The sequence below is a fragment of the Cryptotermes secundus genome, unplaced genomic scaffold (genome assembly GCF_002891405.2).
Source record: "Cryptotermes secundus unplaced genomic scaffold, Csec_1.0 scaffold112, whole genome shotgun sequence".
Lineage (NCBI taxonomy): Eukaryota > Metazoa > Arthropoda > Insecta > Blattodea > Kalotermitidae > Cryptotermes > Cryptotermes secundus.
In genome coordinates, this window is record NW_019718271.1 from 248,178 (window position 1) to 268,651 (window position 20,474).

At 44.2% G+C, this 20,474-nt stretch overlaps 1 protein-coding gene across 1 annotated transcript in view; it reads right to left on the reverse strand.

Annotated features, from left to right (window-relative positions):
* The window catches only part of LOC111868683 (inactive tyrosine-protein kinase transmembrane receptor ROR1), a gene marked incomplete in the record, with an annotated part of 251,479 nt that overhangs the window by 213,372 nt on the left and 17,633 nt on the right, over positions 1 to 20,474 (reverse strand). Inside the window, 1 exon segment of the mRNA XM_033753148.1 lies at positions 9,409 to 9,640. Coding sequence (XP_033609039.1) covers positions 9,409 to 9,541 — 133 coding nt within the window.

A 20,474-nucleotide genomic window follows, 5' to 3' on the forward strand; every position in this document is an offset into this window, starting at 1 on the left:
TCCACAATCACCCTCACCTATCATCTGGGGCCGGTACAATAGGCCAGAAGTGGCCGCAGTACAAGGGACTTAGTCCCACCCCACTAACAGTAATAATACTAATAATAATAATAATAATATAGGCAATGATGATGAAAACAAATAAAAATATATCGCTTTAGAGCCTTTATTTAAAAATTATGAAAAAGACAATTAATTGGTTGAGGCCCTTTGCTACAAGCCGGAACGTCGGGGGTTCGAGCCCAGATGAGGTGGATTTTTTTTTTCAATTGACCTAATCTTTCCAGCCGCACTATGGCCCTGGGATCGACTCAGCCTCTAACAGAAATGAGTACCAGGAATCTTCCTGTCGGGTAAAGGGCGCCCGGCGCTTAAGGCTGACAACCTTACCGCCATCTGTGAGTAGATTGTGTAGAAAATGTGGGAGCCTCAACGTCTCACAACCCTACGGGCCTCCACGGTCTGTTGCAGCGGTAGCTTTACCTTTTACAATACATTTCGATAGAAGAGAAGTTTTACTTTCTTTTCTTAACGTAATAATGCTGGTTTGTAGAAACTGCCATGTTCTGTCTGAACAGACAAGTGACTCATCTTCCTTAATAAATACCATGTGACTTTCAAAGTATGTACTCAACTGTGAACAGCAGCTTTTATTTTTTCATATTCCTATCCGGATTATCCGACATCCGGATTAACTGCAACGGGATTAGCAAGGGTTTCCTGTACGTGAATCTGCTCCCTCATTACGGTTTAGGATTATAAACATCCATCGCTCTGTAAATCAAATGTAACTTATTCACGTCTGTCTATCTGTCTATGGCCCTACAGCCCTTTGTTCGACCTTGGCTGTTTTTTCAGTTTATGAAGTACACAGTCGGTAGGATTCCTTGGAAGGGGGACCAGCTCATCGCAAGGCCTCTACCTAACAACAGAACAACACAGACATCCATGCGTCGAGTGGGATTTGAACCCACGATCCCAGAGTTCGAGCGGGCAAAGACAGTTCATGCCTTATACCACGCGGCCACTGTGATCGGCAGTTTTGTATATCTTCTAAATAACACGTTATTAAAATCCAGTTCCTACCTCACAGGAAACACACTACGTCTCGATTAAATCGACTAATTAGTTAAAGATGTTTGAGGGAATAATCGTTGTTTATTGTGAGAATCAAACGAAACATCAGATTTCAGTCTTTGGGTATACACATACCAAATATCCATACCTTGTGTGGGATTAGAACCCACGATCCGGGCATCCGAGCGAGCGAAGACAGTTCATGCCTCAGACCACGAGGCCACTGTGATCTGCTCTTGAAGTATCCGGAGAAATACATGTACTGCTCTACAGTGTATTTCATTATTTACCTGCGTCTTGTGCAGCTTAACCACAGCATCGATTTAGATGCATGACAGATGAACGCTGAATTGGGAAGGCACTAGGAGGCAGGGGTTGTGGCTTACCTGACGTACAATTCCGGCAGATTCTTGTAGGGATTGGAGAACAACTGCGAAAGAAACTCAGTCACGACAGACGGTTACTCGGCCAAAATTCGAATCAAGTATGTCCCGAATACGCAAGCGCTTCATCATATCAGTCAAAGAAAGTGAATACATGTAAACGTACCCTACGCTGTATCACTGGTAGCTCATTCCACATTCCCATCTCCGGCCAGCTCCTGCTCAGCACCCGACAGGGCAAGTGTTATGTCATGGCCTTACCCTTTTTCTTTATTCATTTATTCCCCGCAAAGAGAAGTCTGATATGAACATTAAGGTGCTGTAGTAGCACCTGTGTTCATGTAGCACGCACGATATAGCAGCGATGTACTTCCAACATAGGGAATTAACAAAGTAATTAATGCTTCTGTTAGTCTTCCATTTTATCATGGCGAGGAAATTTAAAATTTCTATAACTTTAAATAGACTACTAAAGTACCTTGCCGCCGGTCACGGTAGCTGAGCGGTCTAAGGCATGCACTGTCTTCGCTCGCTCGGAAGCCGGGACCGTGGGTTCGGATCTGTTTCCTGTGAGGTACGAACTGAATTCTTATATATTATTCTTATACACTGCCGGTCACAGTAGCCGAGCGGTCTAAGGCATGTACTGTCTTCGCTCGCTTGGAAACCGGGATCGTGAGTTCGAATCCCACTCAGGGCATGTATTTATAGTTTGTGTGTGTGCGTTTTTCTGTGTTTGTGTGCAGGTAGAGGCTTTGCGACGAGCTGATCACCCGCCCAAGGAATCTTACCGAATGTGTAAGATCTAGAAAAACCGAAGTGAACGGAGAAGTTCATGGAGGTAGGCCTAGGCCCACTGGGGTTGTAGTGCCAAAGTAAAAAAAAGTACCTTGCCAGAGAACTTCAGTGTATAAGTTGTGTGATCAAAATATACAGAGAAAGAGAATTATGGTCTGGGATGTGACACTGTGCAGTCTGGTACAAGTTTATGATCGTTTCGGAGGAACGTAATGCCTCCAAATTCAGTAATCCAAACAGGCAGCCGGCAAAAAGCAAGCAGTTGATGGCTGCTTTGTTTATTTTTCTACCCTGAAGAGACAGCAATTTCATCCGAAACGTCAGTATAGTTTTACCAGTCTATACGACATCAAACAAAAACAAACTCCATGGTTTTAGTCTGCAAGCGAACTATACCGACCGAGCGACCGCCGCTTGTCGGCGAAGTTAGTACCAACTTTTGCGGATAGAGGGTGTCACGTGGTCAGCGCAACGGCCGTTAATCTCGGTTTTCTAGACCAGAGCTGCTACTTCCTTGAAATAGCTCCTCAGTTATCCTCGTGAGGCTGAGTGGACCCCGTTCCAGACCCACTGATTCTCAGAAAATCTGGTAGTGCCGGGAATCGAACCCGGACCTCTGGATATGTAGCCTGGAACTCTGACCACTAGACAACAGGGGCGGCCTCACTATATGACATCACATTTCAATATATAATCACCATCGAGAGAACTTCGAATCCATTGTAACTCACGTGGTTTTACTCACAAAGAACATTTTATCTAGAATAGACAGTTATTTTTGGTATCAACTGAACGTAACAGGAATTTGAAAATGTTATCCTGTGACGTGGAGACGTAGAGATGAAACATAGAATCTAGACCTCGGCACCAGATGGAAGTGAGCGGTCAGCTTCACACTCCGGCCGCTATACCGAAGCAGAAGGAGAGCAGTTTTCGAATTCAGAACCGATCAAGTCACATGCCTTCAAAGCTCATACACACAATTACTCAACACTCATGAACCACGGACCCCTTCTCTTCACGGAGCGAGAGAATGTATCGTATGCCAAGTATTTCATCATCTTTGTGTGCTCAGCTTATCTCTGCCTTGGCAGTTCCTTTTCATAACTGAAGTCTCACTGACGTGGGCTGTCCAAATGAAAGTCACTGGAGTGAAATAACACAACTTGATCCCCGAAAGTGTAAGTTTTCGTGGGTTATTTCCGTACTGTACTCACTAAAGCGACTCCTAAAGACTATCCTAGTGGTGCTTCCTATATGCTTTTTGTCACTAATTTAAGGAGACAGAAAACCCGTCTATTTAAGTGTGAATCAAAGTGACTTAAGTAACGCATTTCTCTTTCAATCGTTTACATTACATAAAATAAGTAATGTATGTCCAATGTCGCCCAGATTACGAGGGTAAAAGCGTGGCTCTCTTGTTCCTTGGGTTCTTTCTTTGTGGATTAATATGGAGTTATTCTTATGGAAGCCATGTTTCGGGCCAAACTCCGTGGCTTGTATTCCGTAAGCGAACTATACCGACCGAGCGGCTGCCGCTTGTCGGTGAAGTTAGTGCGAAGTTTTACGGATAGAGGGTGTCACGTGGTCAGCGGAACGGAACACCACGGCCGTTAATCTCGGTTTTCTAGACCGGATGTTTTGAGACAAGTAGGCTTCGTCTTGAAGTATGTGAAATGTTATTTCGTACACAAATAAATAAACCTCTGCCGGAAAACATTAACGACTTTCTTAAGGCCACATCGCATTTAATCTAACATTTAGTGACTACAGTTTACCAGTTCCACGAAAGAACATAAATTCCTGTGCAGTAATCATGAAAAGGTTTCAGACCATTTGACAATTATAGCATACGGAAATACCAACTACACAAAAAACATGATGAATACTCGGATAATACATCAAAACAGAAGGTAAAATTAATGGTTGAAATTCATTTACATAAATTTGAAAGCCCATGAGATTTAGCTACGAGCAAGACCATCTAACTGAGCCCCTTTAGCCCCCTGCTTGCACACCGCCAATTACAGTGGCATTTCTAGAGGGGACACTAATCATTTACTCAAGGCCGCGTCATAGCTCAAGCGGTTAGTCGCTGGTTTCCCACGCGGCGGCCCAGGTTCGAGCCCGGGTCTGGTCAAGTGGGATTTGTGGTGGACAAAGTGGGGCTGGGGCGGGTTTCCTCCGAGTACTTCGGTTTCCCCTGCCAATCTTTATTCCACCAAATTCTCCATCATCATAATCACTCGGGGCAGGCTACAATAGGGAATCAGTGGCCGCCGTGCCGAGTGGACCCACCTGGACTCCACCCCCCATAAGCGAAATCATTTACTCAAGCTTATTTATAAAGGTGAAGTTATCCCTGTGCTTAATTAATTAAGCACCACGTCCGTAAGGCGTGTGGGGAAGTGGATGGATAGATTATTTATATCCAATAAAATAAATACTAAATTTTGTTGTGGTGTATAACGTAACCGAGAAACCTTGATAGCGTAGTCGGTACAGCGACTGGCTATGGGCTGGACGACCAAGGGTTCGGAGTTCGAGTTCCGTTATGGTCAAGAATTTTCTCTTCTCCAAGTCGTCCTGACAGGCTCTGGGGTGCACCCAACCTTCTATCTAGTTGGTACAGGGTGTAAAGTGGCCAAGGCGTGAAGCCGACCACTCACGTCAAACTAGTACCAAGGTCAAGAAAATGTGGATCTATATATCTACTTCCCCATACGCCATCAAGGCGTTGTGCACAGCTACAACTTTATCTTATCTATTTAACGTAACCTGCAACCAGATTGAGGTTTGTGTATATACGAAAATGTCCACACGGATATTTATTTAAACTTAGCTAGCACACCTTCAGACCGCCTCTGTGGTCTAGTGGTCAGAGTTCCTGGCTACAGATCCAGAGGTCCGGGTTCGATTCCCGGCGCTACCAGATTTTTTTCTGAGAAGTAGTGGGTCTGGAACGGGGTACACTCAGCCTCGTGATAATTAAGGAGCTATTTCAAGGAAACAGCGGCTCCGGTCTAAAAAACTGATATTAACGGCCGTGGGGAACCGTTGCACTGACCACGCGGCACCCTCTATCCGCTAAAGTTGACACTAATTTCGCTGACAAGCGGCGATCGCTCGGTCGGTATAGTTCGCTTGTGGACTACAGGCCACGAAGTTCGTCTGATGCCCTGTCTGTATTGAGGGTTTGTGTAGGTCTACGGTATAGCAGATGTAGACTGACTACTAGTTCGAGTTGTTGGGGTTCGTGTAAGCTGGGGCCAAACACCTGTTCGATTAATATGGACGAAAATAGAATTCGATTACAAATTTTTATTAACACAACGAATACAAAAATAATCTAGTCTACAGACACCTGCTGACGCTGGTTCATCGCTCGCGGATTTTTTATACCCTGAAGATGGAGGTGATACATTCCTTCGAAACGTCGGTTAACAAAATATCTACACTTCGCCGCATCCCAGAAGAAGGCATTCTTCATAGTCACCGCCTTGAAAACCTTAAATCTTACAGATATAATCGAATTTCGTTGTCTTGTTGCGGATAAACTGTGACATGCAATTTTCTTTACATAACTTTTGTTTGACGACAGTTCAATTCCGAACACTATCGACGAAATGATTTGTCTACTATAGAAATGTTATGTTCGCCCAGAGAAAAATAATCTGGGCAATTCTTCATCATAAAACGATTTTCGAGACAGAAAAAACAGACAGTAATTACACCTCCTGTCTGAGAACAAATCGTTAGGCGCAGCCATGAAATTGTTCCTCACAACTCAACTTTCCTGAGTACATTACCGAAGCTTCAGCCAATAACAGATCATAAACGACATTTGGCATTTTCAATGCACCAAATTGAAGAAAATAACATTCAACAGGCCATAACAACCTACAAATTAAAAGTCGTTACCAGAAATCTTATGGGCTGTACATGTTGAGCGACTCTTGTCTGGAGTACAGTAGCTTTCCTTTGTTATATCACATCCAGTAATATACTATGACGTGTTAGTGACTAGACACGGGATTTGGTTTGGTAATTGGACTTATTGGACTCTTATAAATGATAATTACAAGTAATTACAACGCTCTCACTAATTCATATACACTGCTTCTCACTACAGTACAAGCTAAGTCTTCTGTTTCTTCATTAGCTGTTGCCTGGTAAAGGATCCCAACAATGTCACGTTGTTGCCGGCCTTCTGCCTTCACCTAATGCATGGCCGTAAGTAACTCATGACTGCGACTGAGTTCTTCTCTATAGCCAGAATTACTTTACGAATAGTGGTTTCCCGTCGATCAGTTTAAAGTCAAAGTCTATTCAAAGTTAAAGTTGCTATACGACAGGCGATTTTCCGCCAATCAGTTCGTTTTGCCGTCAAGCCCTTCGATACCCAATCCCAGAAATTTGTTCTTTTCAACTGCAAACTTGTGATAAGAGTCCTTAAGTAACATCCTCTCTGACGAGAAGATGAGTTTGTCCTATAAATACGATTGGCTTTTCGTCAAATGTGTATTTCGCACATATAGCCTGTTGTTGGAATTTCGTCGTTTTGCACTATACACAAGTTCTGTCATTAGAGGATTGCAGAGCACGCATAACGAGCCAATCAGTACTTCTGGTAAACTGCTGTTATATAGCTCCCGCAAGTACCGCATGGAAAACACCGTTTCCAACAATTCATCCATCGTCGCGTCATATGTTCGTTATCGCGAAGACATGTTTATCAAGCCGTTACCTCACAAAATCTCAGTTATTATGTGTTTAACAAGCCGTTGCCTAGTAACGGTTGCCATTTTCAGTCATCCTGTCATAATACGAACGCATAAATTTCAGTCTCATAGACAATGAACTGAATATTTCGTTGGGTGGATGCTTAATGGAAATTCATCATATACTAATAAGCGGTGCCGGGGGATTTATATTCTGGAACCCACACTGGCTGATAGGGAGGAATATGTTGTAACTTTTTCTAAGACAATAGGCTGCGAGAATTATAATAGGCCCTGAAAATGCATCAGAAATTAGGACCTCCTTACGAGGAGATGACTAACGCTTTATCGCGAAGTTAACTCAGTTGATGATTGATGAGGTATTGGACAAGTCTCGTTTTGAATATGTTCTTGTTCGATTTTAGCTGAACAATAGATACGAAATGGTTATCAGCTTGTGGGGCTGAATAACGCGGAACTCAAATCGATAACCCGAAAACGTGGCAGCCGCTATCCGTATGACTCATTCGATGGTCGCTAGGTCGAATCACTGATTAAAATGGTGTCCCTATCGATCTTTGTTGACGAATATTAGGATACGAACTTAAACAGAGCCGCTCAGGGTAGCCGAGCGGTCTAAGGCATGTAGTCGTCGCTCGCTGAGAAGCAGGGATCGTGGGTTCGGGTCTGTTTCCTGTGAGGTACGAACTGAATTCTTATATATTATTCTTATACACTGCCGGTCACGGTAGCCGAGCGGTCTGAGGTATGCACTGTCTTCGCTCGCTCGGAAGCCGGGATCGTGGGTTCGGATCTGTTTCCTGTGAGGTACGAACTGAATTCTTATATATTATTCTTATACACTGCCAGTAACGGTAGCCGAGCGGTCTAAGGCATGCACTGTCTTCGCTCGCTCGGAAGCCGGGATCGTGGGTTCGGATCTGTTTCCTGTGAGGTTCGAACTGAATTCTTATATATTATTCTCATACACTGCCGGTCACGGTAGCCGAGCGGTCTAAGGCATGTACTGTCTTCGCTCGCTCGGAAACTGGGATCGTGTATTCGAATCCCACTCAAGGCATGGATGTTTGACATGTGTATGTATTTATTCCGTGTTTATGTTGTCCTGTGGTTAGGTAGCGGCCTTGTGATGAGCTGATCACCCGTCCAAGGAGACCTACCATCTGTAGAACGATCATGAAACTGAAAACATTCATAGGCCGGGGCTCAAGGGGGCTATAGAGCCAGTGGGAAAAGAAAAATTAAAACAGATTTCGGCCACTTACTCCACTACATTCTCAGAACCTGCTGTCATTACCATCCAGTCACACCAATACTAAGGACAGTGTTTAGCGCAGGAGGGCCTAGGTCAGTCTGTTACGACTTCTGCTTCGTTTCTTAGTTTTCTTGTTTTGTGTTTTTTTATTGCTAGTGGGGTGGGACTAAGTCCTTTGTACTGTGGCCACTTCTGGCATATTGTACCAGCCCCAGATGACAGGTGAGGGTGATTGTGGAGCAATTGTGGAATGAAGATTGGCAGGGGAAACCGAAGTACTCGGAGAAAACCCGCCCCAGCGTCACTTTGTCCACCACAAATCCCACTCGACCAGACCCGGGATCGAACCCGGGCCGCCGCGGTGGGAAGCCAGCGACTAACCGCTTGAGCTATGGTGCGGCCCGTTTCTCAGTTTACTTAACTACGCTTTATTAGATGCATTGCTTTTAGAAGTAAAGCAGGAGAATTGTGAAGGACATTCATGGAAACTATCGTAGGTTATTTTAATGTAGACCTAATATTCTAGTATTCGGCAGAAGGTACTAAGAAAGGTCACAATCCCAGACCTGGAAATCGAAAATCAATCCTCCCGAATATAAGGGAATGGGTAATAATGAGGCGACGTTTGCCGCAAAAAAATGTAACTGTACAAATCATTCCAGACGCCTCTATAGTCTAGTAGTCAGACTACATAACCAGAGGCCCCGGTTTCGATTCCCGGCACTACCAGATTTTCTGAGAAGTAGTGGGTCTGGAACGGGGCCCACTCCGCCTCGTGAGGATTTCTGAGGAGCTATTTCAAGTAAATAGCGGCTCCGGTCTAGAAAACCAAGATTAATGGCCGTGGGGATCCGTTGCGCTGACCACGCGACATCCTCTATCTGCAAAATTTGGCACTAACTTCGACGTCAAGCGGCAGTCACTCAGTCTGTATAGTTCGCTTGCGGACTACAGGCCACGGAGTTTTTTTTTTTTTTTTTTTACAAATCATTCCATAACTCTAAATTAAAGCTCAATGAATTCGGTCCCGGAGATAAGAAGCTAAGGGCACGCTATAACATCTGTATTAAGTTATAATTACAAAGCCAATGATTACCTCCACCACTCTTCATTCTGTTCTGCTGATGTAAACATTTATTTATCGCTTACTCACCTTTCTCATCGATGATAGGCACTCCGCCGAACACCTGGGGTGACGCAGGCACCGCGTTTCCAATTAGCAGCAGCACCACTAGCGCTCCAAGCGGTAGAGTGTGACCACAATTCATATTTTCCACGTCACTCATTCTGCGGCTAACGGCTCTTCATTACGATATCGATTTCTTCCATGTCGATAGCATTGGGGATCGATATATCGCACATGATGTTTCAGCTAATCAGTCTTCCTAATGGAATATTGACAGAAAAAAAAAAGATTCAGTTTATCAGCTTAAGGCCAGGCAATAACTTTGCAGGAAATCCATTCGTCTACAGAGGAGTATACATTGTTGTTTTATCGTATACTCGTATACGTTACATGTTACGAATATTCTGATGCAGTAAAAAAAAAAGTAAAGATATCCCTGTAACAGGCCATGAAGGCTCATAGGGGTATGAGACGCTGAGGCTCCCACATTATCTAGACAATCAGCTCAAAGATGGCGGTAGGGTTGTCAGCCTTACGCGCCGGCCGCGCTTTACTCCCCAGGAAAATTCCTGGTATTCATTTCTGTTAGAGGTTGAATCGACCCCAGGGCCATAGTGCGGCTGGAAGGATTAGGTCAATTGAAAATATCCAATGACCTCATCGGGAATTGAACCCGCGATCTTCCGGCTTGTAGCATAGTCCCTCAACCAACCACGCTACCGCGTGCCCCGTTCTGATACAGTATAAGATACAAAATGAAGTTAAATGATTAAACGTGAATATAGCAACTTTTCTTTTCTTTACATATGAGAAATACGTGTAAATGACTTGCAGATGTTTCTGAGTGCAATTTCATGGCGATCATATTTCCGGGAGGTTATATAGATATACGTATTCTTCATTTCAGCACTAGTTGGAGGTGAGTGGTCAGCTTCATCCCAGCCCGGCAGAAAGAACCCCCGGTAACCATTGGATAGGAGGCTGTGAGTCCAAGAACCGGTCTGGAAGACGTGGAGAAGATAAAAATCTTGTCACTACCGGGACCCGAACTCCAAACCATCGACCGTCCTGCCCGTAGCTCATACCGACTGCGCTATCCGGGCTAAGTATATAGGGAATATTTAAATATATATGATGTTGTCGTGGAACTACTAAATAATGTCACTAAAACCATCAGTCATGGAAGCCGGTTTCCTTCCCGAGATTCGAATCCGATACCTTCCAGATACAAAGGAGTACTATCCCTGTCTAAGGCATGAACCGTCTACGCTCGCTCGAACGCTGGGATCGTGGGTTCGAATCCCACTCAAGGTATTGATGTCTGTGGGCGTTTATTCTGTTTGTGTTGTTCTGTGTGCAGGTAGTGGCCTTATGACGGGCTTATCCCCCGCCCAAGCAGCCCTACCGACTGTGTATAGGAATAAGAAACCGAAAAAATTGGCCAAGATCCAACAAAGGACTGTAGAGCCATAGACAGACATCTAGAAACATGGGACTGCAAAACTAAATCTTCAATATTGTTTTCTGCGCATGAGCAACTTTCTCTTTCGCTGTAAGGAGAGAACGCAGATTGAGGGCGTTGAGAATATTCAGTCCCAAGAGAGAGGAAGTACCAGGGGGCCGCATGAAAACTGCAAGATGAGGGACTTTGTAATTTGTAGTGTGTGTAAAATGTAATTAGAGCGATGAATTAAGGGAGAATGAGATGTTTGGGACATTCACCAATCATTGGGAGAGGTAAGGTACTGTGGTGTATTTTCTCAAAGTAAGAACTGTGGAGGCAAAGAAACTGCCGTTGCTTGGTACTGGCCCGTACAGACGCAGCAGAGGAACGCGTCAGGTACGCTATGACATCATGCAACACTAGAAGAGGTGTTGCAAGCGGCGTTCTCTGTGGGTCCGCTCCGCGCTCGTTGCTACGCAAGTGTGCGATAAACACATCTCTGCAGCAGTGAATCATTATGAGGAAGCGGTGTTTTCCGTATGTCCGCCTCGAGGCCATGTAACGAGGATCTCACGCAGCTAGATTGAGAATTGAGTCGAGTCTTAAGTTGACAGTTGCAGCAGAGTTAGGCTGTGCAAAGTACTTCATGTGTGATTTGAAGTTACAATGAAACTGTTATGAGTCTATTGCCAGGAAACGACTAGCTGAGAATGTAACAGACTGAGGGCACTGGTATGTGTAACAGTGACCTGTAAATTGTGTACATTAGCGATAACGCTGTATTACCCGTAGTTCCGACTGGTGTATATAGCTATCCCTTTAACGGGATATGGAAGCCCATAGGGCTGAGACATTGAGGGTCCTACATTAACTAGACAATCGGCTCACAGATGGCGGTAAGATTGTCAGCCTTACGCGCCGGCCGCCCTTTAACCCCCAGGAAGATTCCTTGTACTCATTTCTGTTAGAGACTGAGTCGAACCCAGGACCATAGTGCGGCTGGAAGGATTAGTTCAATTGAAATATCCACCTCATCAGGACTCGAACCCACGACCTTCCGGCTTGTAGCACACTGGCTCAACCAACCACGCTACCGCGTGCGTCAGTTGTGTATATAAGGTGTCAATAAGTCGAATCATCAGGTGAAAACCCCGTCTAATAGTCACTACCGCAAAATGTGACAATATACAAAGACCGAAGATGTAGTCAGAAAACCTGAAGAGAAGAAAGTATCTGGGAGATCCAGGTGCAGATGTTGTGACAACATGAACATGAAGAGAAGGGCGGATTTAAGTAACTTAATATCAGGTCAAATGACATTTTTGAACAAGCCAAAAAACACAGTTCCAACAGAGATGGGAAATTCGTGGCCAGATATGTGACTCTCCATTTTTCAAGAAATGCCCTGTTCCATGAAGTTAATATTAAAATACGGAGTAAAAACGCGTAGTTGTATCCGTAAACGAATTGTATGTTGAATTTTTTATCAGACTGGACATCCCATTAAAATGAAGCCCCAACAAACTGAGGTAACACAATTCATTATTATTCGCCCAGGTAAAAAATTAATGATATTCTCTGCAGTTAATAACGTGGTATAAAACATGGCAGTCATATAACTGCGAAAACATTTATTAATTAATCCTCTTGGCTTGGAACTGCGTTATGAGCTCGCGCTTATACGAGCATATGCTTATTTATGCATGATAAGGGATGCGATATTATGAACACGCAGATCCAGCATGTAATAACCATCATCTTATTCAACACATGAAGGCCACCTCGCGTTTCTTCATTTCGGTCCGAATTACAGAGAAATTCCAGAAGACCTTGTAATATTTCGAAGCCCTTGGGAATGACGCATTAACCCAGGATTAACATTAAAATAACTTAATAATAATTCTTCGCCAGGAAGTGAAAACTCTTTTACATTTAAAAGTATGATCATAGGCATCACTCACTCATGGAGCTGGGCCCTTCTTTAGAAGTCCCCAATTGTGCAGCTACTCACAACTTCCCAGCATTTTTATGGAACACCAAGGTTCATTACCGTGTTCACAAGAGCCCTACACTGGTTCTTATCCTGAGCCACATCAATCCAATTCATACCATCCTATCCTATCTCTCTAAGATCAATTTTAATATTGTCCATCCACCTACGTCTTGTTCTTCCCTGTGGTCTCTTTCTTTCTGGCTTTCCCACCAATATCCTATACGCATTCCTCTTCTCCCCATTCGTACTACATTCCCTGCCCATCTCATTCACCTTGACTTGATCATTCTAATTATATTGGAGAAGAGTATGAAGCTCCTCATTATGCAGTTTTCTCCAACCTCCTGTCACTTCATCCCTCTTCGGTCCAAATATTCTCAACATCCTGTCCTCAAACACCCTCAGTCTATGTTCCTCCCTTAATGTCAGAGACCAAGTTTCACACCCATACAGAACTACAAGTAAAATTATAGTTTTGTATATTCTAATTTTTATGTATTTGGACAGCAGACGAGAAGACAAAAGGTTCTGGACTGAATGGTAGCAAACATTACCCGAGTTCAATCGCCTCTTAATTTCCTCCTGAATCAGATGAAACTAATAACGCGATTTGCGGCAATGGAACAACTGCTCGTATTGCTCTGGTTTCGAGTTAGCGTGTGAATTACCAGATTCTGGCAACTTGGAGACCCCAGGAATGAACCATTAGTGTCCTCATTTTAGCATAAGCGTGGGTTGTATTAATTTTCAGCAAATCGCTTGCCCAATTACGATAAGAGTTAGACGTGAAATTATGAGTCAAGGATTTGATAATCGGAATACTAGAGTTTCTCCAAAATGCGTTACTAATAGTCGTTCTGAGCCGGTCACGGTAGCCGAGCGGTCTAAGGCATGTAATGTCTTCGCTCGCTTGGAGGCCGGGATCGTGGGTTCGAGTATATGTGTTTATTCTGTGTTCGTTTTGTCCTGTGTTTAGGTAGAGGCATTGCGACGAGCTGACCACTCGTCCAAGGAATCCTAACGTCTATAAAATTATGATGACACTGAAAAACCAAAGGCCAGAGCCCAAGGGGGGCTGTAGAGCCAGTTTTATAGCCAAATTTAAAAAAAAAAGATAAAATGCAAGTATTTAGTAATTTAGAAAAAAAATACTTGTTAATTCTTGACTAATGTAAAATAAGCGGAGAAGAACATAAGTTTAATCTTTCTTTCTGCTGGAAATATTACGCTCATATAATTATGTACATTCCATTAATGAGGTGAAAGAACAAGATCAATGTTTACTCGCAACAACCGACCTGATAGAGTTACCACTCGCTGTAAAGATTTATGGGTCTGGTTCCAACTACTTCATACTATCATGAATCTTATTAACCTACTTTCTTTATTTTACAGTGAGAGGTAAGCCAATGGTAGCATCATGTTTATGTGTGTGTCCTAAGAAAGAGTGTAACTTCTGAACAAGGAGAGAGATTTTCATGAAATATTCTAGGACTAGAGACCACCCAATACTTGTACAAGATTTAACATGTCTATAATTTATAGCGTCGATCACACTGGCCGGGCTGTGTAAGGCGGTGTAAGGCATGAACTGTTTTGGCCCGCTCGAACACTGGGATCGTGGGTTCGAATCCAACTCGAAGCATGGGTGTCTGTGTACGTTTATTCTGTGTTTGTGTTGTTCTGTGTGTAGGTAGCTGATCCTCTGTCAAAGAAGTCCTGCCGAGTGTTTATAGGTTAGGAAACTGAAAATGTGGCTAGGTCCACAAGGGTTGTGGATAGATCATTAATACCAACACAGCCACCATGTGGAATTAGAAACGGGAGCGGTGTTATTGTCACTTAATGTAGGTTCCTGAATAAGTTTTGTGTTACTTTATAAGGTAATTATTTTGTAGGATGGAGGACAACAGCTTGGCCGCACGGAAACTGCATGTTGCTCTCGGCGTAAGGAGCAGATGGACCAGCGGAGTTTTACGTGGATGTAACACAACACTACAAAAACATCCAAAGTCTGTACAAAGCATCTTTCACATTACATTACTTACTTACTTACTTACTCATGGAGCTGAGCCCTTCTGGAGCCGCCGCCAATTCTGCAGCTACTCAAGAATGTCCCAGCATTTTATGTAACCCGAAGGTTCATTACCGTTTTCACAAGAGCCTTCCACTGGTCCATATCTTGAGCCAGATCAATGCAATCCATACCATCCCAACATATCTCTCTAAGATCCATTTTAATATTGTCCATCCACCTACGACTTGGTCTTCCCTGTGGTCTCTTTCCTTCTGGCTTTTCCACCAATATCCTATATGCATTCCTCGTCTCCCCCATTCGTGATACATGCCCAACCCACCTCATCCTCCTTGACTTCATCATTCTAATTAAACTTGGAGAAGAGTACAGGTTATGAAGCTCCTCACCGTGCAGTTTTCTCCAATCCCCTGCATTAACTATTACAGCCATAATGACGTGACTCAAATATACAGCAGTGGGAATTTGTACTCGAATCTGACGCGCACAAGTGTATAGTTGTCCCTGTGCTTAACTAATTCAGCACTATGCCATGAAGGCGTATTAGGGAGTATGTATAGATCCGAGGTTTCTTGACCTCGGCACCAGTTTTAGATGAGTTGTCAGCTTCACTCCCTGGCCATTTTACCCCTGGGGAANCCCCCCCCCCCCCCGGTACCAGTTGGATAATGGCTGAGTGAGCCCTAGAACCAGTCTGGAAGACGTGGAGAGGAGATAACCTTGTCCTTCCGTGGCCTGTAGTCTGCAAGCGAACTATACTTACCGAGCGACCGCCGCTTGTCGGCGAAGTTAGTACCAACTTTTGCGGATAGAGGGTGTCGTGCGGTCAGCGCAACGGAGACCCACGGTCGTTAATCACGGTTTTCTAGAGAGGAGCCGCTGTTTCCTTGAAATAGCTCCTCAATTATGCTCACGAGGCTGAGTGGACCCCGTTCCAGACTCACTACTTCTCAGAAAATCTGGTAGCGCCGCGAATCTAACCCGGGTCCTCTCGATCTTTAGCTAGGAAATCTGACCACTAGACTACAGAGTTTCGCTTGCGGACTAAAGCCACGGAGTATTTTAAGAATTATTTTATTGCGTGAAGTGTGGTAAGACTGTCTTTGAACGCAGGCAACTAGTGGGCCCACTCTGTCAGCCCCGGATAACGGGTAAGTATGGAGCAGGGGGGGATGAGAATTGCCAGAGGAAATCAAGTACTCAAACGAAAACTGCCCCCAGTGTCACTGCGTGCACCACAAATCCCACCTGGCCGCGCAGTGGGAAGCCGGCGACTACCGGCCTAAAGTCCATTGCTCCACGATCCCAATGTAAGACTGAAAAGGCAATAAAATTAACGATAAACCGAGCAACACATCCCAAGCAACACTGAAAGTAAGGGACACAACATGTTTTACCGTTTTATGCCAATAACCTACACAGTTTATACCGCTAATAAACCACAAAAACAACGACTGTTTCGAGAATTGGGGCAGGTGAAAGATTGATTATACTAAACTAAGTAGGCAGAATGCCGGTCACAGTAGCCGAGCGGTCTAAGGCATGCACTGTCTTCGCTCGCTTGGAAGCCGGGATCGTGGGTTCGGATCTGTTTCCTGTGAGGTACGAACTGAATTCTTATATATTATTCTTATACACTGCCGGTCACAGTAGCCGAGCGGTCTAAGGCATGCACTGACTTCGCTCGCTCGGTAGCCGGGATCATGGGTTCGAATCCTACTGAGAGCCTTCATGTTCAGTTTTCTTGTGTGTGTGTGTGTCTGTGTGCGCGCGCGCGCGTGTGCATTTTTTCTTGTGTTCATATATACGTAGAGGCCTTGCGATAAGCTGATCTCCCGCCCAAGGAGTCCTACCGAATGTCTAAAATCTCGTAAACCGAAGTGAGACGGAGAATTTCATGGAGCTAGGCGAAGGTCCAATTGGAGGCTGAGCGCCAAAGAAAAAAATTGGGGAACATAAAATATTAAGAAATTCTGATCTCACTTCAATGGATTCGTGTATAGCGTGATTGCGTTTTTTTTTTTTGGGGGGGGGGGTTTTTTCCATTGTCCGGTATTATAGAAAACACGCTGTTTCGATAACTGGATCTGTTTCCTTCCTCAGATGACTGCCAGAGATTGAGATTAGCTCTTTCTAAGGGGCCCAACTGAGCAGGTGTTTTAGCCCCCTCACTTGAGGACATCGTCGGGAACCTTCAGAACTGTGTTTCTCAACCGCCGGGCCGCGACCCGGTACCGGACCCTGGCATCAATTATAAACTTGTCCCTGTGTTGAACTAGTTAAGCGCTATGCCATGAAAACGTATTGGGGAGTGTATGTATAGACCCACGTTTTCTTGACCTCGGCACTAATTGGGGGAGAGTGGTTAGCGTCACGGCCCGGCCGCTTTACCCCCGGGGAAAGAGCCCCCGTTACCCACTAGATAGGAAGCTGAGTAGGCCCCAGATCTTGTCTGGACGACATGGAGAAATCGAAATTCTTGTCCCCATGAGCACTCGAACTCCGGACCGTAGCCAGTCGCTATACTGCGCTATCCCGTCTCTTGAGTTCTGTTCATACTGCCATCTATTTGCTTCTACAAGAGTAAAGTGGTTGAGAGGTTCGTGTAGACTCATTACCTGGAGAGCTACTACAGTGGCAGCCCCTGGTAGGGGTCATCCAGGCTAGACAGGTTGAAGGCTAGGGACCAAACGAATGGTTGCCCTTGTCATACAGGTCAGGGGTTGAACGTTTACGTAACAACTTCAACTCAGAAAGAACCATATATTAAAAACCTACCTATATATGCTGGATGAGAGATGGGACCCCACATTAAAGAGGACAATTTCCTCATAGGACGGTGGAACAATGGAGCAACAGTCTCCACATATTCTCTTCATAACAAAGGCTGTGTGAAAATGAACTCGTCAGCTACTGCACAATACTGAGATTTTTATTTTTGTTGACAGTTGAAACTGTGTGCGTTCTGCGCCCTGTACTTAGGGAGTATGACACACAAATACGTGAGTCAGTACAGAGACCCATGTTTCATAATGCAAAAGCTCGCATTGCATTGCTATGTATATTCAAGGATTTACCGTGGCCGATAGTGAAGAGTAATGATAGTGTACGTAGGCTCTCGTTTTGTCGAGTCTTCTACGAGTCTTCCGACCTGATACGAGCCGTATGTCCCTCTCGTCTGAGCGGCCGAACGATTTTTCAGTAGCTCTCAGGCAATGACACTGGCTGCGAAAGTAGTTCTAGATACACGCGGTAAAGCAGTTCGTTGAGGCACTATGCTACAAGCCTGAAGGTCGCGGGTTCGAGTCCCGATAACGTCATTGGATATTTTTCCAATTTAACTAATCCTTCCAACCGCACTATGGCCCTGGGTTCGACTCAGCCTCTAATGAAATGAGTACCAGGAATCTTCCTGGGGGTAAAGAGCGGCCAGCGCTTAAGGTTGACAAACTCACCGCCATCTGTGAGCCGATTTTCTAGAAAAATGTGGGAGCCACGTTTCAGAAATCTTTAGGCCTTCACGACCAGCTACAGGAATAGTTTTCTTTACCTTTTATTGGTGTGATTCACACTAATTGGAGCTTAACACAGAATTTTTAGCCCGCACATTTCGCTGTTCCGCCATCTTCCATTCTTAGAAATTAAGAAGAAATGGATAGAAATAAATGAAAGTCAATTAGGTTCATATTTTCTGCCAAGCTACTTCGGCGTCACTGCACTAATTGTATTAAAACTGATTTCTCTTCACTATATTTCAGTCCTATGGCTCCCAGTGTTTAATCACTTCCTTTAGATTCGTCAATTTTAATTCGACATTGTGGCTGGAAACACAAATAACATAAATAACTCCGTGGCTTTTAGTCCGCAAGCGAACTATACCAACCGAGCGACCGCTGCTTGTCGGCGAAGTTAGTGCCAAGTTTTGCGGATAGAGGGTGTCGCGTGGTTAGCGCAACGGATTCCCACAGCCGTTAATCTCGGTTTTTTAGACCGGACACAAATAACATAGCTGAATTTTGTTTTGATCCATTCCAATTTTAATTAATCATTACTGTTGAGTGTTGCAGCAAATATAAAAACACAAAACGTAAAGAACTAAGGATTATAACGACGGAATTTTTCCTTACTGCTAAAAATTCCGGGAATTGTCCCAACATCTGTGAGTAACTTCCAGAAATAGTACAAATGAAACGTGCATAATCACGCAGAGCGTGCTTGCTTTCGGTGTGTGCAGGCGAACAAACTCCCAAGTCATAAGGCAAGTGCATACTCATGTCTGCTGCTCTAAAGCTTGAAACGGCTTTATAACGTAGAGCATTTTGCTTCATGTTCTAAGTGGAACTTGCGTCATTTTGTGCGTCCTACATTATTAACTCTATTAATTTCAGAGCGATCACACGAAATAGCTCAGTAATATCTGCCGCTACAACGTCCAAACTGGATCTGGAAGCACTCAGCTTCCTAGCTAAGAAGTACAGGGGATCTCTCCTTCCTGGGATAAAGTGTCCGTAGCGTGAGGCTAATCACTCATCTCCACAGAGGCTAAGAGATTATCCATACAAGTCCCGTCAAAGGAAAACTGTTAAAACTGTGGAACATATGTTATCCCATGGCAAATTCAGAACTTAATGACGCCATAAGTAATCCAAGACTTTATAGCGTCGAATGAATGGCTGGTAGTGGATACAGAATTGGAAAGGATGTGGAAAGAAGTGGTCGTGGCCTACATTAAAGTAGTATCTCGGAATTTGCTTGCAGAAACTGAGGGAAACCACAAAAATCTTTATTCAGGATAGCGGGCATCCGGACGGAATAAAAAACATAAATGTTACGGCTTGAGTTGATTTTACGGGGAGGGTGGAGAACTTTTGAGTTTCGTTTCACAAAATAAAGTACGTCTCGAAACACAATAGGTTCACCCTGTAACTAGTAAAAAATATTACAATGTACAATTATTAATTCCCTGCACATTATTCATTGTCTTGTTTTTATTTAAAACATCGCCCTGCTTCTATTTAAAACACAACGTTTCGGAGACTTCATTGTCTCCGTCTCCATGTAAAAACACCTACTCAGATGGGACCAATCGCTAGAGCTAGTCCCTGTCTCCGGACATTTGCACCAACGCAAGATACAGTATATAAACCAAGCACAGCAGAAATCATCTGCGAGAGTTAAGACAAAACATTAAAATCTCCACACGTATGAGGCCTAGCACCAGAGAACTATCGGAATAGAAGTCATCACTCCAGAGATAAATTCTCTGTGTGGTACCAACTTAAAAAAAACCACAAAATTTCCCACTCAATCTACACTGGACGGGGTTGTAGTTTTATGAATTCTGCTCTGATAACGGAAGTCCAGATGGAAGAGTTGTCCAAGCTGGGTTGACTGATCGGATGATCTAACAGACATGTGGGATGATTCATTGTATTTCATGTATGTGGTGTTGTGTTCGATCTGCAAGAACTTCGCTTCATTCCATCGTATTGTGACATGTTGACCCCTACCTCCCCAGCGGTACGTGGCGGTAACGTAACGCTCGCGTTCTTACGGTAATAGGCGAGTTCCCGCCCCGCCACTCCCCTCCGCGGTGACGTCACCGAGGGATATCGCGGCCG